Source organism: Trichomycterus rosablanca, chromosome 5, assembly GCF_030014385.1.
Source record: "Trichomycterus rosablanca isolate fTriRos1 chromosome 5, fTriRos1.hap1, whole genome shotgun sequence".
Classification (NCBI taxonomy): Eukaryota; Metazoa; Chordata; class Actinopteri; order Siluriformes; family Trichomycteridae; genus Trichomycterus; species Trichomycterus rosablanca.
The window spans coordinates 35,522,506-35,547,202 of NC_085992.1; the positions used below are offsets into that span (position 1 = coordinate 35,522,506).

At 39.4% G+C, this 24,697-nt stretch overlaps 2 protein-coding genes across 2 annotated transcripts in view; both read right to left on the reverse strand.

Annotated features, from left to right (window-relative positions):
• Positions 1 to 317: 317 nt before the first annotated feature.
• On the reverse strand, positions 318 to 7,577 carry eif4e1c (eukaryotic translation initiation factor 4E family member 1c). The gene is made up of 7 exons (XM_062995119.1): positions 7,541 to 7,577; positions 4,720 to 4,811; positions 3,454 to 3,549; positions 3,296 to 3,359; positions 3,019 to 3,132; positions 2,792 to 2,931; positions 318 to 1,704 (listed from the first exon to the last, which is right to left on the reverse strand). Exons 1-7 carry the CDS (start codon positions 7,556 to 7,558, stop codon positions 1,590 to 1,592), a joined length of 639 nt encoding a protein of 212 aa, XP_062851189.1. The 5' UTR covers positions 7,559 to 7,577; the 3' UTR covers positions 318 to 1,589.
• Positions 7,578 to 13,391: 5,814 nt separating this feature from the next.
• The window catches only part of tet1 (tet methylcytosine dioxygenase 1), a 63,250-nt gene continuing 51,944 nt past the window's right edge, over positions 13,392 to 24,697 (reverse strand). The window contains 7 exon segments of the mRNA XM_062996084.1: positions 13,392 to 15,509; positions 17,451 to 17,760; positions 19,470 to 19,607; positions 19,941 to 20,030; positions 21,938 to 22,088; positions 22,248 to 22,456; positions 24,393 to 24,486. Coding sequence (XP_062852154.1) covers positions 14,473 to 15,509; positions 17,451 to 17,760; positions 19,470 to 19,607; positions 19,941 to 20,030; positions 21,938 to 22,088; positions 22,248 to 22,456; positions 24,393 to 24,486 — 2,029 coding nt within the window. The 3' untranslated portion in view covers positions 13,392 to 14,472.

A 24,697-nucleotide genomic window follows, 5' to 3' on the forward strand; every position in this document is an offset into this window, starting at 1 on the left:
TCATCTTTTAGAACTTTATCAGTGGTCACAGGATGCTGCCTACAGGGCGCTGTTGGCTGGATGTTTTTGATTGGTGGACTATTCTCAGTCCAGCAGTGACAGTGAGGTTTAAAAACTCCAGCAGCATTGCTGTGTCTTATTTGACAATTTTGGTGTAGAAAAACTAATGCCTTTGGGATGACTGTCAGGCCTTCTCATGAATCAGAGCCTGCATCTTGTATACTCTTTTAATACTAAATTAACGCTGGAGCATATTAACGTGCTCTTTAGCCAATTAGAAATTGCTCATAATTTAAAACATGATTCAGAATGGGTGGATTCTTCTTTTTATTTTCACTACCACCTGTATTTACACAGTGACATTTGTATACAAACAGGTATTGATATATATGTCAAGGAAATAACATTTACTGAGTAAAGTGGCTATGGAAAGAGCCAGAGGATATTAGGTGGGGTATAATACAGTAATCAGTACATGTTCAATTAAAAAACAAATGTTAGCAAACTAGAACTATACCAACAACAAATGTAAAGTTAAAAAAGGAAAAAACGTTTGTTTTACTTGCATTGTAATGTGCTTTGTTGTACTGAATAACAAAATAATACATTTCAAACTCACCCGTCAGATTTCATTAATACCACATGGACTGAGAGTTGAGAAGAAGCACAGAGAGTTCTGTTAATGCGAAGCACTTAAACTTTACTTGAAATATAGGTACATCCTGAAATTACAGATAAAGATATATTCTGAGCTAAAGAAATTCACAATAAACAATATCATTTGAGTTTATCCAGAGTGAAGCAAAACTTCATGATGTTTACAATGTTGTTGGTAGGAAGGAAAAATGTCGAAACACACGTGAAAGCATGGATGATTAGCAATTTGCTGTATAATTTACTGTAAGTGTTATGCAGTAGTTCACATTACTAACTACTTTAAAACAAAAACAATGAAGAAAAAAAAATAACAAAAACACAAACTTGATCTGTAGTCATCCTCGAATTAAGTAGCCCAACGGCAATTTAGTTGGGGCTAACACAGGTCTACAAACAAGACTCCACAATTTTAGCATAGCTGAAACTATAAGTGTCTGCTACTAGAAATTTCAGACTTTACAATAGTCACTTTGCAGGCGCCTCTGCAATCCTCATGCCAAACACCAACTAAAGCATGTTAAAATAGTCGTGGCCCATAAAATTAGCTGTCAATATTTATTTCCTGTTCATATAATAATTTTCCCATACAATTCAGATTAGCAAGAGATACAATGTTTAAAGGAAAGAGCAGCGTCTCTCTGATCTAAGCAATAGAACTGTTCACCTAGAAAGCTTTGATGAGTTAGATGTTTGAATTCTGAAATATTATCTGGCTTTAGCTGAGCCAGTTTCTGACGCAGGTCTAAACTATTACGTATTCTATGCGTCAGACCATGACCGCTGATCATTCAGTATGGAGCACTACGAATTGAAATATTTACCATTGTTCTTTTTATTTTAAAAAGGAAGAATACTAGAGGAGATGAAAACTTAAACATTCATGTGATGTGAATCTTTAATTTTATAAACCTACGAAATGAAAATGGGATTATTCAAACTGAGTACATGTTCTTTGTCGTGGAGCCACTTTTGCTAGAGGTGTCGTCATGGGACTGGTATCCAATTAGGCATTTGAGGGGAATATTCAAGCGCTCTTTGTATTGTTGCCTAGAAGACAGGAACAAATGAAAGCAAGTTATTGTAAATCGTACAGCGGCAGTAAACATATCAACATACAGTGGATTCAAAAAGTATTTAGAAACCTTGACTTCTTTTTGCATGTTTAGGAACTACAGCAACTCAGCCATGACCACATTAAGTTACAAAGCGGAGTGCCAAAATGCAGTGCCTAAAAGTCGCCAAAGTTCTGCTGACTCAATAACTGGGAAATCTTAATCCTTCAGCATACCAACACATTTAGGAAAATTATAATTGGGGAGGGCCTTATATTTGGGGAGAATAATTATATTTGGAGAGGATAATTATATTTAGGGAGGGCCCTTTTTTATTCTAGCATGACCGTGCCCCAGTACTCAAAGCAAAGTCCATACAGGCATAGTTGGGTAAGTTTTGTGTGGAAGAACTTGACTGGCCTGCACTGACCTCAACCCCATGAAACACCTTTGGGATGAACTAGAACAAAGACTGCAAGCCAGGCACTCTCAATCAACATCAGCATCTGACATCACAAATGATTTTCTGGATGAATGGGCAAATATTCCCACAGCCACACTCCAAAATGTTGTAGAAAGCTTTTTCAGAAGAGCGGAAGCAACAGGGGACCAACTCCATATTAATGCCTATGTATTTACATTGTGATGTCTGTGGGTGAAATGTGTAAGTGCTGCAATATTTTTGTCCATGTAGTGAACATATTTGATTTAGGTGCTATTGGCCAGCCAGGCATAATGATTATTGTCCATTCCACAATCAGGTACGTATCCAAATCTAAAACTATTTGGACTGTACCTAGGGTGATATTGTCTGCTTTTAAATTGTACCCATGATTGTATGACTGTCAGAAGTGAGACTATGAATGAGTTCACTGGATCACATATTTAACTGTAAGCACTAGCAGCAGCAATAGCAGCTGTTGCAATTTTTCATTTTTTCTGAAGGTCAGTTTTTACTTTCTCCCTATGGCAATGCTTTGCTGACCTCTGGTACCGCATGAAAACATTTCCTACTAAATGTAAAAAAACATACTGTACCACAAGGTACCATGCAATGAAAAAAAGAAACACAAGATTCTCACCCTATCGTCATTATAGCGTCCCTATTTTGGCAGTTGCCTGTCCAGATGGATATTTTATCCCCTTTTGGTCGAACATTAACTACAGCTCCACATACATCTTCACTTGCCTCATCAAAGGACTCACCAATTAAGCACAACAGCTGCAAAGCACATTGACAGGTACAAATTATAATATATACTCATTGTAAAGATCCCTGCAGAAATATTCAAGATCAGCAGGAGCTTACAGTCTCCATCCAGTAGCGGTCGAGATCATTGTGTCGCTGCTGCTTGTTAAGTGTCATTAACCACCTTCCTCCAAGTTTATTTCTGTCATCCTCCCACATCGGTTTGATGCCATCCTGAGACATACAGACAGAGTTCAGAAGATGTAAACAGGGAATACAAAATAAACCTGCGGACAGTGTCTAGTCTTAACTTTTTCAAAACCACAGACACACCAGGAGATTCATTAAGTGCAAATTGGCATTAAACCCACCGTGTACATTTTAACAATCAACATACCTTAAATAAGCAGTAATCACAGCCAAATCCAAGCTTGCTGGGTTGCTGTATGTGGTTATATAATCTGTAGAGTTGAAATGGTACAAAATTAACTTAAAAAAAACTCATAATGTGACAATGTTTTACAAATACTGTCTAGTAAAATAAACAGAACTTACGCCCAGAAATCTTCCACTGTGTCAAACTTGGAGATCAGACGCAGGTTTTCTGTCCAGCTTTTGCTCTTATCATTTTTGAAATACCAGAGAGCCCATCTGCAAAGATGATGTAAACAGAATTTTTATAAGATATTAAACATATATAGTTTAGGCTTCTGGTGGGTCTGACACCACCCTTAATCACTGGGAGCAAAGTAGAAATACACCGTGGACAAGGCACTAAATTATTGCAGGGCATTACACACACCTAGCAACAACTTAGATTAGCCAAAGTCACCTACAGGCATGGAAGAACAAAGCCCGTAGCAGACAGTCTGCTGGAGCCAGGATCGCATCCATGTCCATTTTTATGTTACACAAATCAACTGGCTAATTATAAAATGTTCGAAGGCCAACTGCCAGTGCTGTAGGTTTTGATTTCAGGGCTAATACAGGTCTAAAATTCCAAATCTGCATCAGATTGGATCTAATGGATTTTTCAGTCAGATTCAGCTAATCTGTGATCCAGAATAACAATCAGTCACGTAAGCAAACAAAACTTGTCTTCAAGCCTGGCCATGTTTGTGTTTTTCCGAATTGTCCGATGGAGTCAGCTCTGTAACACTGAGGATGTCTGTTCTAGCAAATGCTTTCAGCTTTCATACCAAAGTTTTATTGAAAATTAAAGAAAAAACTGTGCAAACAGCAATTAATCAAAATAACAGTGATCAGAGGGTCAAATTGTGAACTTACAGAGTCAAGCCTTAAACTGAAATTACACTGATCTGCAATAAACAGGTCACAAAAAAGGTCCAAAAACAACTAACTACTATAACAGATTCATGCATCAGTGGTTAACCTTTCAAGGCTAAGGGTACTATACGTTATGCTTACAAGTAAATAAGTGGTTTGTTCTTTATTACAAATAGCTCATTATGTTTATTCAGCACTTTCTAGTGGTCTAGGGTACAGTGACACACAATATAAGTCCCTTTTACACTAAAATCCATGTAGGCTAGAGTCACTGGTAATGCTGCAGCTTTGTTTACACATGACTGACACCCATGCACATGGTGCGCTGTATAACAATCACACATACAACTTGTATCAGCTTTTATAAAATGAGCTGTAAACATAATCCTAGGTAATGTAAAACGTGTATCACCTGACGTGCCAAAGTCATAATGAGGAGGAGTTCTGAACGTTTTCTAAAATAAAATTAGCCCATAAAGCAGTAACTGTGTTATCATTGAGTTTTAGTTAAAAGAGTGAAGGTTATGTTGGTACCTGTTTTGCAAAGGGTGTTTAATGTACTGTTCAGGATTGACAACAGCTGGTGTAGAACTATCATTTGAGCCTTCTTCACTTTCAGGTCCTCTCTGTATGAAAACAAACAACATTATTTTAAAAAAATCAGATTATTGCATACTTTAATGGTAGTGTCCTAATTTGGTCAAACAAAACTATTTAATAGATACAGCCTAGGTGAGTCGGACAGTCCAACACAAAGCATCTTAAAAGAACTGGGCTGCCACAACCACAAAAACACCAAATTATGTGCCTTAGCATAAATTCTGCTAATCTCTGAAACTGTACTGATGAGATAAAACCCCAGGCTTATAAAGGTTATTTCCTTAATTAGTATTGGAGAATGCTTCTTCTATATTGCACAATATAATTTCCAATGATATGGTACAATTTTAAATCAGTCATTCCATATTTAGTAGTAGTTTTTATTAGTGTGACCAGTAGTTTGCCCACCCTTGTCCTGTTGTTACTACTGCTACAGCTTGTAGGCTCGGACCATTCCCGATTTTGATGCATACCACATTGTACAATAAGGTACAAAGCAATGAAAAAGGGGCATAACATGTTGGTCCAATAAACCTTGTTCAACTGAGATTGTATTCAGGTCACCGTGTTCAAAACCACTCATTCTCATCAAACCATTCTGCAACCACCTTGTGTCCAGTGTATGAGTGAAAACAAAATGCAAACATGGCATCTATGGAAGAGCTGCAAGGCGCAAACGACTGATGAGCAAAAAGAACACAAATGCTTTTGGGATAATATTCTGTAGACTGATGAGTCAAAGGTGGAACTTTTTGAATAACATGAGCAAGCTAACACTGCAATCCACCATGAGACCATCATATCAACAGTCAATCATGGACTGCTTTGCTTTTGCAGGACATGGACAACTTGTCATATTTGATGAAATCATGAATTCTGCACTCTATCAGAAAATCCTTGATGAGAATGTCCACCCATCAGTTCTTGACCTAAAACTCAAACGCAGTTGGGTTAAGCAGCAGGACAATGAGTCAAAGCTCATAAGCAAGCCCACCTCTAAATGGCTCAAAAGAAACAAAGGTTTTGGAGTGGCTGAGTCAAAATCTTGACCTAAATCCCCTTAAAATGTTGTGAAAAATACCTTTAAATATAAAACTCTCTAATATAACCAAATTAAAACAATTCTGTAGGTTTTTAATAAATCTTAAACAAATAGAATGATAATTTAAAAGCTGCATTTTGTGTGTTCTTCTGTTGTCTTAATCTACCAAGGACTTCATTGCCAAACTACACAATGCATTTCTCTCTTTCCCAAGAAGCACACAAGAAATTTTGATAGACTTTCCAGCAAGACAATGATCCCCAGGACACTCCAAGCCAACCAAAGCTCGATTAAAGAATTAGTAATATTCTGGAGTGGATTTCTCAGTCTCTAGATTTCCCACAGAAAATGTCATGTATGAAAGCCATCAAACCTGAATGAGCAGAAATCTTTTGCATGGGAAGAATGGGCAAAGATTTCACAATAGAGGTGTCAGAAACTTAGCGCTTATGGAAATGAGAGATTATCAAAGCAAAAAGGTTTTGGATAAAGAGAAATACAGTTTATTGTATTCTATACTCATCACCATAATACTTTTTAAAGGTGAAGGGGGTTGAATATTTTCTATTGTTCTATAGATGTTTGGTTCACTGGGTATATTATTGCAAGACTATAACCTTTTAAACCTTTATTGACTATGTTTATAACAAACCTGTGGAAAACATTATGTATAACGTAACATGCATTGTAAGTAATGTGATTATGTATGTAACTTCAAAACTATATGACGGTCTTTGAGAGATTTGTCACCACCATTATAAAGAAATCATTACAGTTTTGCTGTAAAGTGTCTGAAAACGGTGCTGCCTGTTTTAACTGGAGAGAAACTGCTTCATATCATTGAGATGTGGACAGAATAAGAAAGCAAATGGAGATCACAATAGGAGGAATCACAATAGGAGATTCTAACAGATTCTATAAGAAAACGATCTTTTCTAGCACGCTTTAACAAACCCTAGTAATTCGTGGTGTACAGAGTTAATGTGATATAAATAACTAGACAATAATGAAAGGTTTGAATGCAACACGTAGATTAACAGGGATTACATCTATAATGCAACAATGCAACACACCATCTGCTGGCAAAACTGACCAATGTAATATATCGAATGAATTGATGTAATTTCATTCATAGTGAAATTTCAACAACGCCTAAAAGATTGACCTGATGAGATCTAAACAACCTTGACACTCGTACTCAGGGCCTTTATTTAACTTATCTAGCTAAGTGCTAGTGTAATGAATGAGAGTAACGGAGCTGTACAGTGCTACAGGAATACAGTGTCAGCACTGTTAGCCTGTAAACTGAGCTAGCTACTAGCACACGTGCCCAGCTTCATGCCGACGATACACCAAAAACACCGTGTAACTACTCAAACCCAAAAACGAACTAAAAAGGCATCAAATAGTGACGTATACAGGTTATAAAAGAGACACAAAGCCAGCGCTGTGCTTCCTCCAGTGCTAACAAGTGACCGGTAAAATACCCCCAACCAAACCTGAGCTATAAAATACCCTGCTGCCGTTAGCTTAGCATAATGCTCATTCAGCTAAGGCTAAGAGAACTCCGCCTTCATTCAAAAACGTTATTAAATGTACCAGCTGTGAATTTAGTTGTTTCTTCAAACAACTTAGAAATGTGTAGAAGCAGCACCGTAGAGAATTGTATAACAAACAGAGGACATTTATAAAGCGCAATGCTTTCTCTCTTACCGGCTCCGAAGTCGCCATCTTGCCTGTAATTTTTGCTGCTCGTGCTGGCGTCACAGTGCCTACCGGAACCTACGCAGCGCGCGGAGCTCACGCGCACCCCCCCACACACACACCCGAGTTCCAATAAAACCCTTTCACACCCACACGAGTATACCCGAGTGTAACCTGTACAGTATTCATGATTTGGGATTGCGTGTGAATGTACTTTAAACTTTATTCACACACGCACATTACCAAGTTCTTTACTGACAGTTTATCAGGTAGGAATTATAGGTTACATTTAGCAGATTTGACCATCATTTGAATGGTCACATCTTACAGGCTGACTGTAAAAGGGTACTGGTCCCGCCTAGTGAAAGGGGGCAATAAGCTGTACTGACACTGGGCACTGAAGTTGTTGGTGCCTCGGAGCCTGTGGAACTGAGGCTATGGGTCATTTCAGGTGGCCAAAACTCATCAGCAGTTGCGCCAGTATTTCTACTGGCCCGGATGCCTTAGTGATGTCAAGATGTTTGTGAATTGTAAGCCATTTTAGCTGGGAGCCAAAGTTTAGAGAGGTATGAGGGGCTCAACCCAAAGCTGCAGTGTTTTGTAGAGCCCATGTATGGTGTTTGAGCTGCTTTTTGATTGGGTGTACTGTGGTAGTGGTACACTGTGATTGCTTTGCACCTGCCACTGCACCCATGTGCCCAGAAGAGCATCAACCCAGAGCAGCTCAGCCCAGGCAGGAGTGTTGTAGTGATGTATAAAATGTAAACCGTGGCATAAATGTGTAGTTATTTGTGTTAATGTTATTAAAATATATTTGTCCTATTTTACGTAAAAATAGGGATCCACAGTGCAGTCATAAAAATGCACAGTATTAAACAGCCTGTATATTTCACAACTTACATTACGTTAAAAATATCTTTAAAATAAAAAATGTAATTAAAGAACATTTATTCTATGAAAAAAATCTATTAAAATCTATATTTTAAAATAAACACACGCGAGACAGATTTATCACCCCACGCTACTCAATATCACCCAGTACCCACACTTTCCACTAGCACCAATCACCACCATTATGTGTAAATATATATATTAATAATATATAAAAGAATCCGTCATGCAAATGGGCCATGCTTCTCAGGGTTTGAGTGAGCCAGATGACGGAAGCGCGGTGACCATGTGCGGAGTCCATGTGTTTATGGCTCATGCCTGTGGTATGACGATGGATTCTCCATATAAAAGCCGGCAGGGTCGTGGGGTGTTTCAAATATTGCTCTCCAAAAACAGTTGCTGACAGAATGACAGTGTCCATATTTATTTTGTTCTGTAAGTAGCTATCTGGCTTGTTTAATACACTTAACTGCTCACTTAGTTTCTATATTAGATTGTGTCACCTACATACAGGTCCTTCTCAAAAAATTAGCATATTGTGATAAAGTTCATTATTTTCCATAATGTAATGATAAAAATTAAACTTTCATATATTTTAGATTCATTGCACACCAACTGAAATATTTCAGGTCTTTTATTGTTTTAATACTGATGATTTTGGCATACAGCTCATGAAAACCCAAAATTCCTATCTCAAAAAATTAGCATATCATGAAAAGGTTCTCTAAACGAGGAACTCTAAACACCTGCAAAAGATTCCTGAGGCTTTTAAAAACTCCCAGCCTGGTTCATTACTCAAAACTGCAATCATGGGTGTGCAGGAAATGGGCTACAGGTGCCGCATTCCCCAGGTCAAGCCACTTTTGAACCAGAAACAGCGGCAGAAGCGCCTGACCTGGGCTACATAGAAGCAGCACTGGACTGTTGCTCAGTGGTCCAAAGTACTGTTTTCGGAAATCAAGGTGCCAGAGTCTGGAGGAAGACTGGGGAGAAGGAAATGCCAAAATGCCTGAAGTCCAGTGTCAAGTACCCACAGTCAGTGATGGTCTGGGGTGCCATGTCAGCTGCTGGTGTTGGTCCACTGTGTTTTATCAAGGGCAGGGTCAATGCAGCTAGCTATCAGGAGATTTTGGAGCACTTCATGCTTCCATCTGCTGAAAAGCTTTATGGAGATGAAGATTTCATTTTTCAGCACGACCTGGCACCTGCTCACAGTGCCAAAACCACTGGTGAATGGTTTACTGACCATGGTATTACTGTGCTCAATTGGCCTGCCAACTCTCCTGACCTGAACCCCATAGAGAATCTGTGGGATATTGTGAAGAGAAAGTTGAGAGACACAAGACCCAACACTCTGGATGAGCTTAAGGCCGCTATCGAAGCATCCTGGGCCTCCATAACACCTCAGCAGTGCCACAGGCTGATTGCCTCCATGCCACGCCGCATTGAAGCAGTCATTTCTGCAAAAGGATTCCCGACCAAGTATTGAGTGCATAACTGAACATAATTATTTGAAGGTTGACTTTTTTTGTATTAAAAACACTTTTCTTTTATTGGTCGGATGAAATATGCTAATTTTTTGAGATAGGAATTTTGGGTTTTCATGAGCTGTATGCCAAAATCATCAGTATTAAAACAATAAAAGACCTGAAATATTTCAGTTGGTGTGCAATGAATCTAAAATATATGAAAGTTTAATTTTTATCATTACATTATGGAAAATAATGAACTTTATCACAATATGCTAATTTTTTGAGAAGGACCTGTACTGATGAATGCTAACATCAGCTTGTTTCAAAGTTCTGCCTAAAGTTACAGTTTAGCTAACTAATAGACTAGACCCCCCAAACTGTTGTTTGTACTTGTTTTGCTTTTGTCCTAATTAGGAGGGTCAGACACCCCCAATCCTCCCTGTAATGTAAACCATGCTAAATCCAATTCCAAATATCTAAATTACTAGAATTCAGCTTTTGCTAGTGTCGTTTCTGTTTCCTGGCCTACATCTTATTAAAAAGAAAAGAAAAGTTGCAAAATGATGAGCTTAAAGCTAAAAGAGAAAAGATCTCTCAGATTGTTCAATCACACCAACATAAGAAGACTTTAAATGCAGAAGTGCCAATAATTATCATGTTTTTTAATAAAAAATTTTGATGTTTTATTTTCTTTGAATTCAATTAAATGTCATATTTCCTTTGTACTGTTAGTGTAAGATCTTTCCTGCTCCATAAAACATGCTTTGATGAGTTTGGTTTGGAAACACTTCAGTGGCCTGGACAGAGAGCCCTAATCCAACTCCCATAAACACCACATACTTCTGGTCATACAGTGTAGCTCTGCACACAAAGCGTTTAGTATTTTCACAAGTGCAACAGAGTTTTTGTTCAGCAAAACTAGCTTTAATTGAAAATGTACACAAGAATGAATAAATGCATGTCACTTTGTGTTCTCAAATTCCTTAAAAGCTGTAAGCACAAGGGAGTTGTAGGATTATTCTCCTTCTTTACAATAAGAAAAAAAAATACAGTGTAGCTGTCAGAGAAACCATAAGTGATTTTACAAGCTGGCATAAAAGGGCATTATCATGAGACAAAAACGATATTGTTTAAAATATTAAAAGATTTGGGGCACACCATAATATGCAGTATTTATATAGTAAACCATTAGCACCTTCAGAAAAATTACTGGAAAGAACTAGGATTTCCTAAATTGCAACAAGAAATGTCTTTTATAAGATCTAATACAAGATCTCTTACCAGAGCTTTAGTGGGCACCCTTTTTTAGTTTAAGCACATATAGCTCCTTGTACATTTCACAAAGTCACAACGAAGGATGATCTGATAAAAAAAACAATAAAAAAAATTATATATATATATATATATATATATATATATATATATATATATATATATATATAATATATATACAGTATCTCACAAAAGTGAGTACACCCCTTACATTTTTGCAAATATTTCATTATATCTTTTCATGGGACAACACTATAGACATGAAACTTGGATATAACTTAGAGTAGTCAGTGTACAGCTTGTATAGCAGTGTAGATTTACTGTCTTCTGAAAATAACTCAACACACAGCCATTAATGTCTAAATAGCTGGCAACATAAGTGAGTACACCCCACAGTGAACATGTCCAAATTGTGCCCAAATGTGTCGTTGTCCCTCCCTGGTGTCATGTGTCAAGGTCCCAGGTGTAAATGGGGAGCAGGGCTGTTAAATTTGGTGTTTTGGGTACAATTCTCTCATACTGGCCACTAGATATTCAACATGGCACCTCATGGCAAAGAACACTCTGAGGATGTGAGAAATAGAATTGTTGCTCTCCACAAAGATGGCCTGGGCTATAAGAAGATTGCTAACACCCTGAAACTGAGCTACAGCATGGTGGCCAAGGTCATACAGCGGTTTTCCAGGACAGGTTCCACTCGGAACAGGCTTCGCCAGGGTCGACCAAAGAAGTTGAGTCCACGTGTTCGGCGTCATATCCAGAGGTTGGCTTTAAAAAATAGACACATGAGTGCTGCCAGCATTGCTGCAGAGGTTGAAGACGTGGGAGGTCAGCCTGTCAGTGCTCAGACCATACACCGCACACTGCATCAACTCGGTCTGCATGGTCGTCATCCCAGAAGGAAGCTGATGCACAAGAAAGCCCGCAAACAGTTTGCTGAAGACAAGCAGTCCAAGAACATGGATTACTGGAATGCCCTGTGGTCTGACGAGACCAAGATAAACTTGTTTGGCTCAGATGGTGTCCAGCATGTGTGGCGGCACCCTGGTGAGAAGTACCAAGACAACTGTCTCTTGCCTACAGTCAAGCATGGTGGTGGTAGCATCATGGTCTTGGGCTGCATGAGTGCTGTCGGCACAGGGGAGCTGCGGTTCATTGAGGGAAACATAAATTCCAGCATGTACTGTGACATTCTGAAGCAGAGCATGATCCCCTCCCTTCGAAAACTGAAGGTAAAGGTGATGGACTAAACCCAATTGAGCACCTGTGGGGCATCCTCAAGTGGAAGGTGGAGGAGTTCAAGGTGTCAAACATCCACCAGCTCCGTGATGTCATCATGGAGGAGTGGAAGAGGATTCCAGTAGCAACCTGTGCAGCTCTGGTGAATTCCATGCCCAGGAGGGTTAAGGCAGTGCTGGATAATAATGGTGGTCACACAAAATATTGACACTTTGGGCACATATTGGACATGTTCACTGTGGGGTGGACTCACTTATGTTGCCAGCTATTTAGACATTAATGGCTGTGTGTTGAGTTATTTTCAGAAGACAGTAAATCTACACTGCTATACAAGTTGTACACTGACTACTCTAAGTTATATCCAAGTTTCATGTCTATAGTGTTGTCCCATGAAAAGATATAATGAAATATTTGCAAAAATGTGAGGGGTGTACTCACTTTTGTGAGATACTGTATATATATATATTATATATACATACACTGATCAGCCATAACATTAAAACCACCTCCTTGTTTCTACACTCACTGTCCATTTTATCAGCTCCACTTACCATATAGGAGCACTTTGTAGTTCTACAATTACTGACTGTAGTCCATCTGTTTCTCTGCATGCTTTGTTAGCCCCCTTTCATGCTGTTCTTCAATGGTCAGGACTCTCCCAGGACCACTACAGAGCAGGTATTATTTGGGTGGTGGATCATTAAGCACTGCAGTGACACTGACATGATGGTGGTGTGTTAGTGTGTGTTGTGCTGGTATGTGGGGTGGGGGTCCTGACCATTGAAGAACAGGGTGAAAGCAGGCTACAGTGAGTGTAGAAACAAGGAGGTGTTATGGCTGATTAGTATATATATATATACAGAGAGAGAGAGAGAGAGAGAGAGAGTTGTGAAAAATAAAAATGAATTAAAAATGCATTATTTATTAAAATAAATCACAAAATTAAAAATTAAAAAAATAGAATAATATTAATTTAGGTGGTTGTATATATATACTTCTTCTCTAAAAAGCACCATGGAGAAACTTACAGTAAAACTGTTCAGACATTAGCACACTTGCACGACAAGATTATACATGTCTGCTTGTATAAAATGCGGTTTTCAAGTTATATTTTTAAAATCTGAAGAAGTTAAAATACCTAAAAAAATCGGGAAACTAGTGATATTGTTTACTTATATAAGTTCTAGTAATACAATGGTGTAGATTTGACACATTATCAAAACGCAGCATATAACCTTCCATGATTATTGCTTTCACAAATGTGGTTTAAAAAAATAACATAGATTTTCAACAAACATGCAAAGCCTATATACAGATATTGGATGAAAGAGCTTCCTAATTTAAAAAAACACAAACAAAAACTGTGCATACAGGACATTTCAAAAGTCAAGTTGTTTCAAAGTGCTTTTTTTTTTTTTTTTTTCAAACAATGCCTTGTGCACTGGGAATCATTTTTCATAATTCTGAATCTATGTACCTTCATTACCAGTATCACTGTGTGATAAACCAATGCTACATGTTTCAATCTAAGCAACAACAATTGTTTTTTGTCACAATCCAAAGCTTAATGACTATTCCATAATCATCATTATTCACAGTTACTGCTACAACGGCACCATAAAACAGCAACTACTGAATATCTGACGAAAGCACCCAAGCTTAGTGAAGCAATAGAATTCACATTTTACAATGTTAATTCTGAGTGTTTACTACACACGTCCCTTTCAGGCTGACGTAGTCGTATTGCAGTAAACAGGCTTGGACCGAAAATTAAATACAAATCGTAATGAAAACAATCCAAATAAATAGTCACATCTTCTATGCACGTTCATCTTTTTGTATAAAACCAGATTTTGAACATCTGTCATGAGCACCATCTCTTAACAGTAAAAACACATACATGTACAAACACACACACTAAAACTCACAGTTAAAAATTGACAAATGGTAGTCAGCGTTTGAAAAGCTGAGATGAAGAGCCAGAACAAAAAAAAGAGAATGTCTAAAAAAGCTGTCAAAGAAAAGCTGACTGAGGTAAGGCATTAGCTAAAAGTGGCATGGCCACTGTCACGTCCAGCGGTTATAAGGCCCAGTGACGTGGGTAAGGGCGTATGGAGCCGACATGATGACATGATCCCTGGTAACTGAAATCGACTGGCGAGTAGGGACCTGCAGCTTTTCCCTCTCATCTTGCCATGCATCCTCCTCTTCACTTTCGGTTTCTTTCTTAACTGGTGTTGACAGTCTGGCTTCGGCAGCACCGTGGGCCTCCATGCTTCCAGGATGGAGTAGCAGCCGCTCAGCTTCCTCTTTCTCCCTGGCCTTTTCGGCCATCTTGGCCTCCCACTGGAGCAGGCCATGGCCGGGTGTGTTAAGGCTCTTGTGCTGGTAAAACACCAGAGAGATACGGGTGGGGTGACTGCGGTTGGGTCGCAGGATGGGTGTGGTGGCATGAAGCTCTCGCCGAGCGCACTCGATGAGGATGGAGCCGTGAGACGGTGCCACCGCGACACCGCCGATATCCCTGTCCAGGAAGTTATGCTCACTGTCTGACCACACCTCCTCAGCTTTGACATCTTCGGGAGTAAAGGGTCGCAGAATGCTTGCTGGATCATCATGGTAGCTGTTCAGGTCTGGTTGTGCTTGACGGTTTAGGTGACTGTGGAGACCCTCGGCTCGGCATGGGGACTGCAGTCTAGGAGCAGCTCCACCCTGTAAGCAGCGAGTCTCCTCAGGCTCGGTCTTTACTGACCAATGGAATGCCGTGGACTTGGCTTGTGAGGAGTTGTTCATATGTAACCCATCGTTACTGAAGGGTTTTCGTTCTGAGAACTCTTGAGTGCAGTGCTCGAGTCCTGGAGTGTGTGGGAGCTGGGGAAATTCTCCAGCATAGTCAGAATGACAGCCAGTAACACTTGGATGGGGGGAGGAAGGAAGTGTTGTTGTGTGTTTACTTGAGCTATGGGTGCCCCTGTAGGGGCTGGGTGAGTCCGTTAAACCTGATGAGCGGCTACTCATGTCTGGAGTCAATTGCAAGGCTGAACATGGATTGTGTGGTTCCACTTTGAAATTTGGCGAATGCTTAGGGAAGGTGCTTTTAAAACCTATAAAGAAAAACAGCATTTAATCAATATAAATAAGAAAAGAAAGTAAGCTGAAACATTTATTAAGACTAGCAGCTTTATTACAGACAAATCCTAAACCCATGAAATGCGAGGGTTCTTCAAAAAGTTTCCACACTTTTTAACTCTATTTATTAATAGAGTCCTTAGGGTCCTTTCTGTGTGGAGTTTGCATGTTCTCCCCGTGTCTGCGTGGGTTTCCTCCGGGAGCTCCGGTTTCCTCCTACAGTCCAAAGACATGCAAGTGGGGTAAATTGGAGATACAAAATTGTCCATGACTGTGTTCGATATAACCTCGTGAACTGATGAATCTAGTGTAATGAGTAACTACTGTGTCTGTCATGAATGTAACCAAAGTCCTAATAAACAAACAAACAAACTCTCACTCTCTCAGACAATTACTACTCCTCCAACCCTCAACATTTCCAGACGAAATATAAAAGTGCGGAAACTTTTTGAAGATCCCTTCAATGATATCAATGTAAATCTCTAATTCCCTTTGTCATCACCATGTGCACCAGTGGTACAACACCCTCGCTAGCCGATAAGGGCTGCAGACTCAGAGTCACTGGTGTGGCAAGATAAGAGATTCCCAGTCCAGCCTTTTCTACCCCAGAAATACCCAGTCGTGTTTGTAAAGTGCCCGACAATGCCGGTAGCATTCACTATGACTTAAACTCCGACTGAGACTCTCAGTGGTGGTGGGCTAGCGTATTTGACTGCAACCCTACCCGAGGAACTACACCAGGTCCTTTCCTAAACTGTTGCTGAAAAGTTAGAAGCTATAGAAATTATACAAACATTCCTTTATAAAACTGATTTGTTACCCCCCATATGTTGTGGCTGAAAGACATGAATTCAGTACTTAGAGGGGTGTACCAATACTTTCGTCAATAGTGTATTTATTTACTTTCTTAGTCACTTATACCCAGGGCAGCTTAGACACGCCAACCCACCAACATGCATGCATGTACCTGCAGAAAGGGGCGGCACGGTGGCTAAGTGGGTAGCACTGTCGCCTCACAGCAAGAAGGTCCTGGGTTCAATCCCCAGGTGGGGAGGTCCGGGTCCTTTCTGTGTGGAGTTTGCATGTTCTCCCTGTGTCCGCATGGGTTTCCTCCGGGTGCTCCGGTTTCCTCCCACAGTCCAAAGACATGCAAGGGAGGTGAACTGGAGATACTAGATTGTCCATGACTGTTTTCGATATAAACTTGTGGACTGATGAACCTTGTGTAATGAGTAACTACCGTTCCTGTCATGAATGTAACCAAAGAGTGTAAAACATGACGATAAAATCCTAATAAACAAACAAACAAACCTGCAGAAACAGTGACTTTAGGCAGGGTTTAAACCCAAGTCCCATCAATTAATCATGAATTATGAGGGATCTTCAAAAAGTTTCCACACTTTAACATTTTGGTTGGAAACGGTGAGGGCGGGAGGAGTAGTAATTGGTCGTGTCTGAGAGATTGAGTGAGCTTATAGTCCGGATTTAGCGCCATCTGATTTCCACCTTTTTGGACCGTTCAAAGAAGCTTTAAGGAGAAGAAGATTTTCATGTGATGAAGATGTGAAAGCAGTGGTGCATCAGTGGCTACATGCTCAACCAAAAACATTTGTTGCTGATGGCATTAAAAAGTTGGTTTGACGCTGGGAAAAATGCATTGGGAAGGTAACTATGTAGAAAAGTGATGTCATTTGGTTTTGAATTTCTTAATAGAGTTAAAAAAAAAGAAGTGCGGAAACTTTTTGAAGAACCCTCGTATTTTAGTAATCTCTAATTTCCTAACCCAGGATCATAAAAACTGAAAATGAAAACATTCTAAATTCTGGATTAATTATGTACTTTTGTATGTAAAACACATTAGACAAAGCTTAATAAATAATAGACAAAGTGTTTTTCAGTGTTCACACAACTGATACCTTTAAGAGGCTCGTTCTTGACTTTCACTGGGGTGAGCTGCTTTAGTCCCAGGCTTTTCTGTTTCTCTCGCTCTCTCTTGGCTTCCAGTCTCTGTTTGCGAGCAGATTTGACAGGCTCAGCCAGCAGACGTACCTCTCTCGGGAAGGCAGAGAGCACCTGCAGGGCTCCTGTATCTATCTTTGCCCTCTGACCCGCCACTCGACCAAACTCATCGGTGTCAGAGATCCTATAGAGAGGCAAGACATGGAGCTGCTCGTCCTCTGGAATGTTTCTCACAGCACGGTTGTCCTCTTTAGTTAAAGTGCATACCTGCAGGTTAAAAGGCATCACAGCAGACTACATCAGTCTTTAATCCCTGCAGTTTTAAATCTCTGCATTTTATTATTTTATAGTGATTGTACATTTACATACAACATGTAAGTGGTAACAAAGTGGTTTCCCAGTGCAACTGTAACCCTGCCTATGACTCGAGAACGGACAACTCCAGTGTTGAGAAGCACAAAACTTCCCCCACCTGTCCTTCTTTGGAAGTGAGTGCCAGTAATAGAGGAAGGAGTAGTGACACAGCTGACTGGAATGAGAACAAGGGCTTGGAGATAAGCATCAAAGATAATTAAGTTATTAAAATGTATTGTGTTGCATTTTATTCCTCTAACCCTCAACAGTCCTTTTGTCCCGGGTAGGTCTGCAAGGGCCCTGGAGACCCGAGGCACGTCTGCATGGAGTGTCCAAAAAGAGTGCCCCTTTAGCCTCCCCGATCTAAAGACAGAGCATCAGGTAACTCTGGTTGTACCCCAACCATGTTTCATCAATGCCTGACTCAAGGCACGGCATTCTGTTTGGTGTTTATTTTCTCATGCGCATAGTTTTCCTGTTGTGTTCATTCCTTGTCCTCAATGTTTGGTTTGCATTTTGCTTATTTGTGTTTATTAAATATATACACCAATCAGCCGTAACATTAAAACCACCTCCTTGTTTCTACACTTACTGTCCATTTTATCAGCTCCACTTATCATATAGGAGCACTTTGTAGTTCTACAATTACTGACTGTAGTCCATCTGTTTCTCTGCATGCTTTGTTAGCCCCCTTGCTGTTCTTCAATGGTCAGGACTCTCACAGGACCACTACAGAGTAGGTATTATTTGCGTGGTGGATCATTCTCAGCACTGCAGTGACACTATGTTGTGCTGGTATGAGTGGATAAGACACAGCAGCGCTGCTGGAGTTTTTAAACACTTCACTGTCACTTCTGTACTGAGAATAGTCCACCAACCAAAAATCTCCAGCCTACAGCACCTGTGGGCAGCATCCTGTGACCACTGATGAAGGTCTAGAAGATGACCAACTCAAACAGCAGCAATCGATGAGCGATCGTCTCTGGCTTTACATCTACAAGGTGGACCAACTAGGTAGGAGTGTATGATAGAGTGGACAGTGAGTGGACACAGTATTTTAAAACTCCAGCAGCGCTGCTGTGTCTGATCCGCTCATAGTGCTCGCTCAGCGCAACACACACTAACACACCACCACCATGTCACCACTACCTACTCTGTGGTGGTCCTGTGGGGGTCCTGACCATTGAAGAACAGGATGAATGCAGGCTAAAAAGTATGTAGAGAAATAGATGGACTACAGTCAGTAATTGTAGAACTACAAAGTGCTTCTATATGGTAAGTGGAGCTGATAAAATGGACAGTGAGTGTAGAAACAAGGAGGTGGTTTTAATGTTATGGCTGATCGGTATACACTGTTCTTAACATTTGCGCCCCTGTGTCCTGCATTCTCACCCAGCCCATCATTACACGTCTCTGCACTGCACTGGCAGATTTTAAATCTTACACACACTGATGTACCACTCCTGTGCAGTGCAGGTGTATTTATCTTGTATGCCCATGAAATACTAACTACCCAAAAATAGCAGCAGGTTATGCTTGCGCATGCAAAAAGCAGGACCTTCCTGTCAGGAAAAACACAGAAGTGTGTATTATTGCTATGAAAAGTAAAAGACCAAGCTTACCACAGTACTCCCGTTGGTCATGTTTTGTGTATCCTTATGAGCATGAGCACAGAAATCTACACAAGCTGTTACACCAGAGAATGGACAACCTTCTCTTGTGCCCAAACGACAGTCCATCCCAGACTCCTCCTGTGCCACCTGTAAGGACACAAAAACAACTTATGGCCTCCAATTTACAGGTGAATATCTCACTTTGTACAATGAGTGAACAGCAAAATATTGATTTTAATACTGCCATTCAAAATCACATCCACAACACAATAAAAGTAAGAAGTGAATGTGGAAGTGATTAGTTATTAAAGTTATTAAACTGCTTGCCCATGACAGACCTGAAATAAACACACTCAGACTTTTAAGTATAGCTGCCATGCTGTCATTTGTTTGCTTTGTTTTATGAGTTTCATATCCAAATGAGTTTTTGGACCAAATCTGAAATCTGTAATATTATTATGCAGTATATTTAAATCTTACCTGGTTTTGATAGGCGTCAGGTGCAAGTCTTTTGTACAAGGGAGCCACGTCTGTTGCCAGATTCTGCAGATGGTCTTCCAACTTCTCTTCCTGACAAAATTGGAAAATTTGACACAATATTAAGAGTTGGTTTACTAACATATACAATATACTTCACTAGCAAACTACTAGAACAACTTATTTTGTCAGTAATATACAACAGTCATGTCTTTTTTCATGTATGGCTACTTTGTGCCAACAAGCTACAGTGATGTTTAATAAAGGCTAAACTGCCAACACTGGGCATACTGTTCATTGTGTATTTAAGATTATAATCAGTGATTTATTATTTTTTAAAAAGTCAATACAATAGGACACTGCAGGACCTCATTATAACCAAACAACTAAATTATTAGAAACATATTTGTTTGGTAAAGCAAATACTGTGCCTGTGTTAAATCTGCAATAAGGGCGTATTTGTGACACAAACATACTAAACATTTTAGGGCAATCCATCCTAACAAGCTATCAGGGACCTACCTTGTGTTTCTGGCATCTAATCTGGTACAGATATTGTAACTTGGCCACATTCTGATTTAAATGAAAAATGAATAAAAGGCAAACAATGTAAAACAACTTAGCAGTGGCCACTGTGTCAGAAATAAACAAAATAGATGTGTATATCACCATCTTTTATGTATCTAGGAACAGATCACACTACAATACAAAAAAGTATATAGGTAAACTATGCAGTCCACTGTAATTCATAACCAATTTCATAAGATTCAGGTCTGATATGAATTCATTAAAGTCACATTCATTCAGTCTAAAGTAACATGCTAGTGCTGACAAGCACTTTTTAAAGAGCCTTTCAGTTGCTGTTGGTAAGGAGATATCAGTAGAACATAAATATAACTGCAACTTAATTAAAAAAGATATGTCAATATATTTGCTGAAAATAATGCAAAGTTACATCCAGCCCATCCAGATCATTCAAACTATACACTTAATGACTACAATGATGGCAGAATTTCCAGTCTTGGTCTTCACTTAAAAACTAGAAGCTCATCTTTAATCCAAAACAAAGTGAAACATAATGCTGCCATCAAGGGAACGACTTTTCACTTCAATTCCAAGCTTATTTCAGTCAGACAATGCCATGCCTCATTCTGTATGTACTACAGTAACATTGCTTTTAGGACACAGAGTGTGTGTGCTTGACTGGCCTGCCTGCAGTCCATATCTGTTTCTATTCTCTGTTTAAAAGTGTATGGTGCGTCATCAAGAGGAGAAAAAAAGAATCAGACAACAGTGACCACATGCTTATTTCAGTCAGGCAATGCCTCATTCTGTATGTACTACAATAATGTTGTTTTTTGGACACAGAGTGTGTGTGATTGACTGGCCTGCCTGTAGTCCATATCTGTTTCTATTAAAAATGTATGGTGCATCATCAAGAGGAGAACAGAAGAATCAGACAACAGCGACCACATGCTTATTTCAGTCAGGCAATGCCTCATTCTCTATGTACTACAGTAACCTTGCTTTTTGTACACAGAGTGTGTGTGATTGAATGGCCTGTCTGCACTTTATATCTATTTTTATTAAAAATCTATAGTGCATCATTAGGAGGAGAAAAGAAGAATCAGACAACAGCGACCACAGACTGCTGATCAGCTGAAGTCTCGTATCAAGCAAGACTGGGTAAAAATTTAATTTGCATATATTTACAAACTACAATGAAGTTGGTCAGTGGAAACATTGGAAATATTTTCCTTTGTTTCTTTTTCAGTTAAATAATAATGTAAGTGAATTCTTGTTTCTTGTTTTATTGCATGTTGGCTACATTTAATTACACCTAAATGCAAGCAATTCAGAGAACAGGTTAACCCAGTAACCCTTGGAACCCTTGTCCAGGGTTCAGATACTCTTTGGACACTCATCAGTATGAAGCAGTTTATAAGAAATAAATGAAAGAAGTTGTATTTGGTTCATTAAGCCTGGGTAGCTAACCTTACCTCATCAGGGTAGTCCCCATGCAGCCGAAACTTGCGAGGCACCTTGCTGCGTGCAAACTTGCATCCGTTAAAGTACATACTCCATGAGCAGCCAAAAGAAAAGGAGGCTCCACAGGTATTCGGATCAAGACCCTGACAAGCACAAGTACGGCTAAAAAGACACAAAACAACAGGTTAGAAGAAGAATATAAATCATACAATAGTACAGTAATTCTGCTAAACTACAAACAGCAGCAACAATCACATATATATGGCTTAAGCTATGTGTAGTTATGAGTCACAGGCATTTTGTACGCTGTTTCTGACTTACTCCTCATTAAGGGCACAGCGACGGCTGGTGGGAGAGCCGTATTTGTACAGCGTGTGTCTCAGGTCCTGGTACAGCTTGTCAGCCATATTGCGCGGAATTCCCTCCCAGGCCAGAATGAGAATGACAATCACAGCATTTTCACAGCAGTGACCTACACGCTGGCGCACAAGACACAGCAGCTTCTCCTCCTCACTGCCCCGACGAATCACCTGAGAGGCACAGCACATTTAAAAACAATATATACAATATACTTACACCAGAAACATACCTTACAGACCAGTAAACTTCAAAATAAGATCAATATCTAAGAGGTTAGCTTGAGTTGGCTGACTAATTTAGCTTCAGTAGAGTTCAGAAATGAAAGCTTATGTGCACTAGTAGTCTAGTGATTTTATTGATTTCTGCAGCTGTTCTTTTCTAGTCATCATAATCATAATCACAATGCCACAAAGTTAAACGAATTACAAAACTTTTGACAACACTACATTGATAATCTAATTTGCTGCTTGTATATATTCTGACAAAGACGTATTTGCTCTAATTAGCTTTTCACAATAAAAACAGTTGCAAAAATAATTAAAGTACAAAAGAATGACTTGAAATGCATAAGTGGGGCAAAGCAGTTTTAAAGTGCAGAAGTCACCTTTTACTATTTAAAGCAGAGACTTCCTGTGTGTGTCAAAAGCAGTGGTGGTGGTCTAATTCAAGGAGTGACAGAACTTAAGCTTTAAATCATTAGGACAATTACATCCAGTAATTACATTTACATTTTTGGCATTTAGGAGATGCCTTTATCCAAAGCGACTTACAGTACAGTTACAGTATACAGTCTGAGCAATTGACGGTTAAGGGCCTTGCTCAGGGTCCCAACAGCAGCAACCTGGCAGTGGTGAGGCTTGAACCAGCGACCTTCTGATTACTAGTCCAGTACCTTAACCACTAGGCTAGTGCTGGCTTTCTTTTTGTGACATGCGAGCACTGCTAATTAGCAGTTAGCTATCCCGCTTGTAATGTGTTGGCCTGTTAATTATGCTTCTACATTATTTACATAAAATAATGAGTATGTGGTGAAAATATGACATCATGTATGGTAAGATAAATCGTCACTTATTACCAATGCGACACTAGCAATAGGCAGCCAGCTTGTTAAGTTGGCTAGCAATAAAAAAACAACCAAAATCATCTACTGAGCATAACACAGTGTACCAAATCCCACTATTAAATAATGTGCGAGGAATGAGTGTGTACTAATTTAGCATTATATTAAATGCCAGCGTATGTGGTTAAGAGTTAAGAGTAAGCAAGGCTTTTTGGATATAGTTTAAGCACTTTAGATAATGACATTTGCCAACAACAATAAATGTAAAAGTATTTGATTAAGTTTGGCTGGTATTAAGTTAATTGCTAAGAATATGACAATGTACACTATGTATTCAGACCTCTTGAGTTTTTGCACATTTCATTGCGTTGTGGATTTTTCAAATGATATTACTGCCCTTTTTTTACAACTAAACTAAGTAACTGAAATCGCTTATTCACATAAGTATTCAGACCCTTAGCAGTGACACTCCAATTTGTAGTCGGGTGCATCCTGTTTGCTTCGACTATCCTTTAGATGTGTATAGAACTTTATTGGAGTTCACCTGTTACAGTTTAAATTGACTACACATAAGAGCTCACAGCTGGTCCACATCTGGACCTCTAAGGGTCCACAATTTAAACTTCAGGACATAAATCAAGCACTTAAGGCAGAAAAACTGTTAGTGGTTCTCCACAATCAAATTGATGCAGGGTTTAGATCAGGGTAAGGATATAAACATTGTATAAGGCTTTGAGATGGAAAAGATTTGGCACAATCTTGAACATCCCTGGCATCTTGAAGACCTTCTTATGACAGAGCTTTGGAGAACCTGCCATGAAGGATGGGAGAAACTGCCCAAACACAGGTGTACAAAGCTTGTAGAGATGTAACCAAGAGCCAAGTATTGAATAAAGGGTCTGAATACTTTTGTGGAACAGAGATTTGAGCTTTTAATTTTTTTCTTTTCTGATAGCCTTCAAAAATAGTAAATAGCTCATTTGAAATGGTAAGGAAAAACCACTTCAAAGGTACCTTAAAGCTTTTCTCATCCATACGTCACTTACCCATTTTGCTATTGGACAACCCTGGGAACTCCTGCCTTCTCTCCCAGTATATACAACAACTTCCATGCGTACTGCTTTACCTTTCTCTCCATACCTAAAACAAAAAGATGTTTTTTAGGACCCTTAAAGTCTCAACTACACTTTTAAAAGTGCCCAAAAGCACACACTGTGGTCAGAGTCACTCTACTGGGCCCCACAGCACAGAAAAGTGGCTTCCTGTTGTAATTTCTGGTGAGAATAAAAAAAAACAAGCTTTGGCCTATTTGTGTACAGTGATGTTTCAGTGTAATGTTTTACAAAATTAA

Coding starts and splice junctions, on each gene's coding strand:
- eif4e1c (XM_062995119.1), bottom strand. Junction 3,550..4,719: donor AAACACCCTTTGCAAAACAG/GTACCAACATAA, acceptor TCATCTTTGCAG/ATGGGCTCTCTGGTATTTCA. Junction 3,133..3,295: donor GTGATTACTGCTTATTTAAG/GTATGTTGATTG, acceptor TGTATGTCTCAG/GATGGCATCAAACCGATGTG.